The sequence below is a fragment of the Myotis brandtii genome, unplaced genomic scaffold (genome assembly GCF_000412655.1).
Source record: "Myotis brandtii unplaced genomic scaffold, ASM41265v1 scaffold714, whole genome shotgun sequence".
Classification (NCBI taxonomy): domain Eukaryota; kingdom Metazoa; phylum Chordata; class Mammalia; order Chiroptera; family Vespertilionidae; genus Myotis; species Myotis brandtii.
Genome location: NW_005370809.1, coordinates 1,494,895 through 1,504,519, shown reverse-complemented (window position 1 = coordinate 1,504,519; position 9,625 = coordinate 1,494,895). Strand labels below are relative to the sequence as shown.

The 9,625-nt window shown below is 42.3% G+C and overlaps 1 protein-coding gene across 1 annotated transcript in view; it reads right to left on the bottom strand.

Annotated features, from left to right (window-relative positions):
- Positions 1 to 9,625, bottom strand: part of USP39 (ubiquitin specific peptidase 39) — a 22,867-nt gene that overhangs the window by 1,868 nt on the left and 11,374 nt on the right. The window contains exons 7-9 of the mRNA XM_014530090.1: positions 8,581 to 8,885; positions 7,608 to 7,796; positions 1,314 to 1,456 (exon numbers count right to left, since the gene is read on the bottom strand). Of these exons, the coding sequence (XP_014385576.1) occupies positions 1,314 to 1,456; positions 7,608 to 7,796; positions 8,581 to 8,885 (637 nt within the window). The remainder of the gene's footprint in view (positions 1 to 1,313; positions 1,457 to 7,607; positions 7,797 to 8,580; positions 8,886 to 9,625) is intronic.

The window sequence follows — 9,625 nt, the reverse complement described above, 5'->3', positions numbered from 1 at the left end:
AAAAGGAGGGAGTATGCTAATTGACTGCCACACCCTCAAAGATGGCGGCGCCCACAGCCAATAAGGAGGGAATATGCTAATTGACTGCCCTGCCCTCAAAGATGGAGGTGCCCACAGCCACAAGATGGCCTGCAGGGAAGGGCAGTTAGAGGTGACTGGGCTGGCAGGGGAGGGCAGTTGCGGGGGACTGGGCAAGGAGAGGAGGGCAGTTGGGGGTGACCAGGCTGGCAGGGGAGGGCAGTTGGGAGTGACCAAGCCAGCAGGGGAGGGCAGTTGGGGGCGACCAGGCTGGCAGGGGAGTGGTTAGGGAAAGATCAGGCTGGCAGGCAGAAGCGGTTAGGGGCAATCAGGCAGGCAGGCAGGTGAGTTGTTGGGAGCCAGCAGTCCCCACAGGGATCGGGCCTAAATCAGCAGTTGGACATCCCCCAAGGGGTCGCAGACTGGAGAGGGTACAGGCTGAGCTGAGGGACACCCTCTCCAGTGCACGAATTCGTGCACCAGTTATATCGTTATATCATATTTCCAATCTTTGCAGAACTGTCTGATGTGCTAGCATTCACAACACGAAACACAATAATGAAAGGATTCAAGGATTCGCAAGACCTGCTAACAGTGTTACATCTAGTGGTCACTTCTAGACAGATATCTCCCTTTGAACTTTAGACTGTGAGTACCAACCTGGAGTCATCCCACTGTCCATGCCCAACTGCAGTGGCAAGAAGTGATGACCAGCAAACAGATGCATCTAACTGCTCCGGAGTATCTGCAAAGCCAGGCAGGATCCTACCTGTCCTACTCTACTTTTTTTTTAAAATATATTTTTATTGATTTCAGAGAGAGGAAGGGAGAGGGAGACAGAGATTGAAACATCAATGACGAGAAAGAATCATTGATCAGCTGCCTCCGCACGTCCCCCACTGGGGATCGAGCCTACAACCCGGGCATGTGCCCTTGACCGGAATCGAACCCAGGACCCTTCAGTCCAAAGGCCAATGCTCTATCCACTGAGCCAAACTGGCTAGGGCTGTCCTACTCAACTTTTATCAACTATTTTTCACTACAATGAAATTCCAAGCAAACAACAGGGAAGAAGGTAAAAGGGAGATTGCTTCCAGATAAACATCTATCCTTGAGGCCCTTGAAGTATTTACCAGTATAGTCTTCAAATAAAAACTCTTAACTTACATAGTATAGGTAGGCTCTGTTCCTTGCAATTTCCAACTAAACATTTCAAAATGAATAGTGGTACAAAAATATGAAAAGAAATTCAGGCTCACTCCCCCTAAGAGGAACTGAAGCAGGGTAATACTCACGTAATAGGGAAGTTGACAATAGTTGGGTTCTTCTCCACAAAGAAATTGTTCTTAGTGAATCTCTTAATACAAAAGATTAGATACGGAGGCAGCTTGGTGAGCTGGAAGCGCTTCAGAAAGTTCTCCTTGTAAGTCTTATATTCCTAGAGACAGAAAGAAAACTATCGAATTAGTGCTCGAGTACCGGAGCGGGGACACGAGGTTTGCTTTGGTTTGAGTTTTTCATATAATTGCCTTACACTTAGAATTCACAAGACACCTGATCCCAGAAACCATGTATAAGGCTTAGGAAGAAGACTTTGGCTAAAGCAGACTAAATTCCCTCAACTGTGGGCGTCCGTTTCTACAAGGAAAACAAAATGTCAAGTGAAAAAGAGGCTATGTTAAAAGCTGCAGAATTAAAACCATAAAAGTCTACTTAGTTCAAAATAAGGAAGAACTTCCTGGCCTTCGGATGCATGCACCCATGGAACAGGCGCTACGAAGCAGTGAGAAACCCTCATCACTGAGGGTGTTCCAGCAGAGGGGCCAACACACTGCCACGTTCCTTCCTCCTCAAAGACTCGTGGGTCGAGTACAATCTGTCAGGTAACATTTACTGAGGACTCACTCAGCATGTTCAGGAGACTGAATGGTGGGGGACCCAGGACAACCTACTCAGCCCAAGACGCTTAAAAGCTAGTGCACATAAATGTATTTCTCCTCAACACAACACAACTTAGCACAGTAAAAACTAAGAGATAGGAGTGAAGAACTAACCGTAACCAAAGAGGAAACACCAATGAGAAATTGCTCTCTGGAGTGGGTGATTTCTGGAGGTAACAACAGATCCCTTCAGGGACCCCAAGTTTCCCAGAAAAATATTTTAATTTAAAATTAGGATTGCCCTGGCCAGTTTGGCTTTTAAAAAATTTTAAGATACACATGCAGTAAAAGCTCAATATAACAGACTAATTCCAAAAGGGTGTCTGTTAAAGCTGAAAGTCCGTTATGTAATAAAGTAGGTTTTTCCAATGCATATGTTAAAAAATTGAAAAATTAGTTCATTTACCTGTTTCTACTTATGTAGACATATTTGTGTAATTAAAATTAAGTATATATGAAAAGTTTAATTTCACAGAAGTTTTCTATATATTACTGTAATTTTATTTATTTTTTTATTACTGTAATTTTAAATTTATTCTGAATAGGTCTAGTAAATGCATGCATTCACGAGTCACCGCGAGTAAACAAATGCATACGGCTGGGGTGTGGCTTAGTGCACATGGGAACATCAGCCAACATGTGTTAAAACTGCTGCAGAAAGTCCCCCATGTGACAACAGAACCAACTGCCACTCATGATGTGATGTGATCACATGCCGAACATAGTTTATGAAGTGGATTGGATTTAAATATGTAGACTGTAGTTGTAGATATGTAATATTTATTTATGTTGATGGAATTCTAGTGCATTTTCCAACATATGGCCTATTTGCTAAAATCTGTTAAAAATAACAGGGATCTTGAGGGAATTATGCTAAGTGAAATTAGCCAGACAAAGAAAAGACAAATACTGTACGATCTCACTTATATGTGGAATCTCAGAAAACCTCGAAAAACAGGTTGGTGGTTTCCAGAGGTGGGGGTGGGCAATATCAGTGAAGGGGGTCAAAAGTTACAAACTTCCAGTAAGAAAATAAAGTCATGGAGATGTCATGTACAGCTTGGTGACTATAGTTAATAATAATACTGTATTGTATATTTTATGTTTAGAATAGATCTTAAAAGTTCTCAGAAGAAATATTTACAACTATGTATGGTGACAGATGTTAACTAGACTTATTGTGGTGATCATTTCACAATGTATACAAATATGGAATCATTATTGTTGTACACCTGAGATTAATATAATGTTATATGTCAATTATACCTTAATAAAAAAATCAGCATCCAAAGCTTTACTTCAGATCTGCTATATCAGAATTAGCAATTTTAACAGTATTCACAGGTGATTTACATTAAAGCCTGAGACATTATTTGCCTAGAGGGTTTTAGAAGAAATAAGAAGGGGGTGAGAGTATTTGATGGGAAAGACCTATTTTTCTCTTTTAGGAAAAATAATTACTGAGAATGATCAATGTGCACTGTATGTCCCCTTGATTGACCTCAATGATATAATACAGAAATTTCTCCCATGTGTAGCCAGATCTGTTCCCAATTGTCATTTCACAAGCTGCCAATAAGTGGAGAGCCTAAAAGCAGAGCTGCCTTGGGCTGAATGAGAGCTATCAGAAGTGGACTCTTCCAGGTAAGAGAAAGATGATATCCCCCAGGCGTCGGAGCAAGGGGGAGCTCATGCCTCTTTGATTATGAAGCACATACATTAGGTCACTGGAAGTAAGTGGGGGTTGGTAGAGGTGCCAAAAAGGAGCGTCTGGTCGAATGTGTTGACTGGCCAGCATGAACATTGTCCCCTGACTCACCTGGGACACAAATGACTTATGTGTTACAAGTAAATTCTGTGGCCACATTTCCCCAAATAACATCTGATCTTCATTAGAGATGGCACAGTGTATTAACCAGATAGGATTGTTCTCCAGAGAACACACCTCGGGGTGGGGGTGCGATATGAACACAGCAATGTGTGGATAGCCAGTTCCAACGAGTTTTGAGTTGCTAACTGGCCAAAAGCATCTAGTCGCATTAGTTCATACAATAACAAAAAGAATTAAGAGCCTTGTGGTTGTTTTGGGTTGGCCAAGCTGTTGTTCAGACAACAGCCACTCAGAAACTAAGCCCGATCAATCAGAAGGACCAGGCTACCAAGTAGCCCCAGCCCCCGACAAAGCACAGTAGTTGTTACCACACAGCTGATTATCAGTCCTGGAAGACAGATCTTAGATGCTCAGTAGGTCTCCAAATCAGTTGTGAACACACTACACACATTCTACCAGGTTGAAGATAGAGGCTTAAGTGGACACTGAGCTCGCTCCCTCCTAAGAGCACATAGAATGTACAACTGTCCCTATAGCACTTCCTCCTAAGAGACAACCCTGAGCCAATTGAACAGCTTTTGCACAATAAGCAAAAGAGAGAGACTGTGTAGAGAAGTTTGGGGAACTGTGAGAGTTCTCTGGAGCTGAGGAAAAAACTCAAGACGGGAGGAACGGCTGAGCACCAGAGTTGGTTTCCCCTGGGCGTGGATAACAGGCAGGAGCTCTAGCCAGATTCTCTGGCAGACATGCAGGGTGCTACAGTGTGTCCACAGCCTCTCCTCCTGCACCTAGACCAGCAGGAACAGGAGGGCTCCGTAACATGCATACAAGAGGCCCCTCCACCCAGAGATTGATCCAGCAAGTACGGCAGGGTGATGCTGTACATGTACACAGGACTCCCCCTCCCAGACAGAGTGCAGAGCTAGAAAAATGCTGCAGTCCCCACGAGCGGGGCTACCCTGTGCAGAGACAGTGGGTGCTACTATGTGCCATGTGGTGCTGCCCCCCTGCAGAGTGTGGAGCGAGTAATACGCTATGGTACCCACATGCAGGGCTGCCCCGTGTGGAGTGAGTGGGCTGCTGCGGAGAGAGAGCGGATAGCAGAGTGCAGCTGTGTGTGCACACAGGCTGCCCCACCCAGAGAATGAGTGCAGCTTAGGAGGGCATTCAGAGGCAAGCACACAGAGCAACCCTGCCCAGACCCTGCTCCGACAACAGATAATTAAGACAACAGGGCACACCAGCACTAGGCAGCCCTGCCCAAATTAGAGGGACAAGGGAGCATGCACACACCAGGCTGCCCAGAACCCACTCCTCAGGCCAGGCAACACAGTAGGCACCACATGCACCTGCCCTGACGACACATGGCCCAACAAAACTGTTGGACACACAGAGACCATCTTTTCAAGTCTGGGAGAGAGAGCTATTCCATCCAACCCATAGGGACAAATACAGAAGAACATGCCCCAAATGAAGGAACAAGAAAAAACTCCAGAGAAATTCCCTCGTGAAACGAAGTAATTTTCCTGGTACAGAATTCAAAGAGCCCTGGCCAGGTGGCTCAGTTGATGGAGTGTCATCCTGTACACCAAAAGGTTGCGGGTTTGATTCACAGTCAGGGCACATGCCCAGGTTGCATGTCCAATCCTCGGGAGGGGTGCATACGGGAGGTAACCAATTGATGTTTTTCTCTTACATCAATGTTTCACTCTCTCCCTTTCTCTCTAAAAATACCTGGAAACCTGGAAATGGAAACAGACATCCAGGTCCAGGAAGCACAGAAAGCTCCAAATAAGATGAATCCAAAGAGAAAGACATTGTGGCACATTATAATTAAATTGTCAAAACTTAAAAGTAAGAGAATCTTAAAAGCATCAAGAAAAAAAATAACTTCTTTACCAGGACACCCTCATAAGACTATCAGCAAATTATTTAGCAGAAAATTTTCAGGCAAGACAAAAGTAGCACAATATATTCAAAATGCTGAAAGAAAATCTGCCAACCTAGAATATTCTGCCCAGCAAGGCCATCCTTCAGAATATAAGGAGAGATAAAGAGTTTCCCATACAACCAAAAGCCCTAAAGAAAGACCATAACAAGAAATAACATGAGAAAGGAAAAAAACTCACAGGTAAAGCCAAACATTTAATAAATACAGTGAAAGCTACTACAAAGGTCAAAAGAAAAAAATACCAACTTCAAACTACAAGAAGTAGTTAGAAGATACAATACAAAAAGATCTAAAACATGACATTAGTAACAAAGCATGGGGGTGTGTGTATAAAAATGTAGTACCTATAGAATATATTCAAACTTAAATGCCTATCAGCTTAAAATAGACTGCTAAGATATAAAATTATATACATAAACCTCATGGTAACCACAAATCTAAAACGTACAAAATATATACAAAGAATAAAGAGAAAGGAAGCCAAACAAAACACTAAAGAAAACCAGCAAGCCATAAGAGAAGAGATTAATAGGAGAGATTAATAGAAGAGAAGAACTATAAAAACAACCAAAACAATAAATGAAATGACAGTAAGTATATAATTATCAATAATTACTTTAAGTGTAAATGAATTAAATGTTCCAATGAAAAGATAGGTGGTGGCCAAATAGATTAAAAAACATGACCATCTATATGCTGCTTACAAGAAAGTCACTTCAAACAGAAAGAAACATAGAGATTGAAAGTAAAGGGGTAGAAAAAGATATTCCATGCAAATAGAAATGAAAAGAAAGCTGGGATAGCAATACTCATATCAGACAAAATGAACTTTAAAACAAAAAATGTAGAAAAGACAAAAAAAGGACATTACATAAGTATAAAGGGGTCAATCCAAGAAGAGGATATAACAATTGTAAATATCTACACACCCAACACAGCAGTATATATATATATAATTTATATATAAAGCAATTATTAATGAACATAAAGGGAGAAATCCACAGTAATACAATAATAGGGGATTTTAATAGCCAACTCACATCAATGAACAGATCATCCAGATAGAAAATTAATATGGGAATAATGGCCTTAAATGTAAGTAACATTAGACCAGTTCAACTTAATAGACATTTGTAGAATATTTCACCCAAAGACTTTTTTTTCCAAGTGCACATGGAACATTTTCCAGGACAGATCACATTAGGCCACAAAACAAGCTTAATAAATTCAAGAAGACTGAAATCATACCAAGCAACAACTCAGCAGATAAAAAGAAACTTTTAACTTGATACAGTAAGAATAAATTGTTTATTTATATTTTAGTTGTTTTTTCCCACTTTAATACTGTTATATTTTTTAAAAGATGGAAATTTTCCCTACCTTTATGAGTTTCTACTGTCCTACATACCCCTCCTTCCTCCATACTAACCAGAGGCAGAAGGTTTAAAGGGACATTTGAGAAATACAAGAGGGGGTACTATAACTCAAGTTAAGAGTTAGGGGGTGATTAGCTAGAAACAGCACGGGGTCTGGGAGGCTCACCTAGGACAACACACTTTATAATAATTACATTACATATGTGTGGTAATCTCCAAGTATAAAAAGAAAATTAAAAAGTCAAGAGAGCGCAGTCGGTGTGCTTCGGTGGCTGAGCATCATCCTATGGACCAAGAGGTCCCCAGTTTGATTCCTGGCCAGGGCATGTGCCCCAGTTTCGGGCTCGGTCCCCAGTGGGGGGTGTGCAGAAAGCAACTAATCAATGTTTCTCCTTTCTCTCCCTCTCTCTATCTAAAAATCAAAAAACATTTTTTTAGAAAGTCAAGAGAAAGGAAGGGGTATTAGCAGGGCTGGTGTGCAAATGGGCTACCTTCTCAGTGATGCCGTTGAACTTGGCCAGGATGTTGAAGAGCGGCACCTGGGGGATGATAAGCTGCTCCTTCTCGTCCTTGTAGAGGGGTGCGGTGGGAAGGTCCAGAGTGAGGTACATAAAGGTGGACTCCACCATCGTCTCCTGGTACTCATCATTATGAAGCAGCTGTTCTTTTTCTTCTGCTGGCTGAAAATGAATGGGGGGCAGGGGGACAGAGAAGGAGTGTGAGCAGCTCGAGACCACTACAGATAGAAGAAACAAGGTTTTGTTACATTTACATTGTGCTTCTTTTATATTGAAACTAGAGGCCCAGTGCACGACATTCATGCACTGGGGGCACTGAGGGGGCGTGGTGCCCTCAGCCCCGCCTGTGCCCTTTCACAGTCCAGGAGCCCTTGGGGAGCGGGCCTAAGCCATCAGTTGGACATCCTTAGTACTACCCTGGTGGTGGACCGCTGCATTCGCCACCCATAAGCCCGGGGGCACCAGGGGGCAGCTCCTGCATTGAGCGTCTGCCCCCTGGTGGTCAGTGCACATCATAATGACTGATGGTTCTGCTGTCCGGTCGATTTGCACATTATCCTTTTATTATATAGGATGAAGTCATCAGACTGGGCAGTTTCACCACCTGAATAGATGAATGCTAGAATGGACAGGCTTCCATCTTCAGAGAGTTCACTTAAATACTAGACTATTTTTAAAGCTTTTAAATGATCTAAAAAGCTTACCTGAACTTCCAAAAAAACACGCCAGCACCACCCAATGGCCAGACCAGTCTTAAACCAACAGGCCCTATCCAGCCACTAACTCCCAAACTTAAGCTCACTAATGAGCAAACCACCACTTGGCAGGTGTATTGTAGAACCTCTTCCTGGGGCAAGAGGCCACACTGATTCTCTGAGCATCTTTGTCAACCCTATATCCCCTCAGGCAACATAATCAGTCTGAGACTCAGGTTCAACCCACTCACCAGATCAGGATGAGGAAGTTTTTTAGTGAAGATCCTCATGGACCCCTGGAACACATCAGTCACAATAGCTGCACACACAGAAATCAAAATGCAAACTCTGTCAGGTTGGCAAACATTTCCAAAATATAGTCCTAACTTCTGAATTTCTGATTTAGAACACCTTCCAAGCATAAGATCCAAAGCTGTCACTAAACATAGAAGTATCTTTGCAATGTATGCCAACATGGTACCGTTATAATTATTTGTGTAAATAATTTTATATCTGTCTTCTCCACAAAAATGCCTTTGACCCTCTAGCACAGGGCCTGGCCCATAAGAGAAAAATTAAGTGCATTTGAAATGAATGAGTAATTTACAGAGCGTGGAGATTTACGAGTCACAAAAAATTTCACAAGCAAAACAAGATAAAGCTGACCCTTGTTTTACAATAAATGGGCAAATGTTTTTCATTAAATACGTACAATACTACAAATGTGTTTTCTCTTCCTTATGATTTTCTAAATAACACTTTCTTTTCTCTAGCTTACTTTATTGTAAGAAAACAGAATATAATACTTATAACATACAAAACATGTTCTGAGTTTTTATGTCATCGGTAATGTTTCCAGTCAACAGCAGGCAATTACTAGTTAAGTGTTTTGGGAGTCAATGTTATATACAGATTTTCTACTGCACCGGGGGTTGGTACCCCTAACCCCCATGTTGCTCAAGGGTCAACTGCACATCCAAGGAACTTCCCATGACCACATGCTGCCTGCAAAGGGAGACAATGATTACCATGCATCGGACATAAAAGGAAAATGACAAACTAAAGAATGGAGCAGACTGTTTTGCTCTGTGGTTAGAGTGTCAGCCTGTGGACTGAAGGGTCTCAGGTTTGAGTCCAGTCAAGAGCACGTACCTCAGTTGCAGGTTCGTCCCTGGCCCCAAATTGGGGCATGTGCAGGAGGCAACCAACTGATGTGTATCTCTCTTTGTTTCTCCCCCTCCCTTCCACTCTCTCTAAAAAAGTCGATGGAGAACAAGTGAGGATTAATAAAAAAAA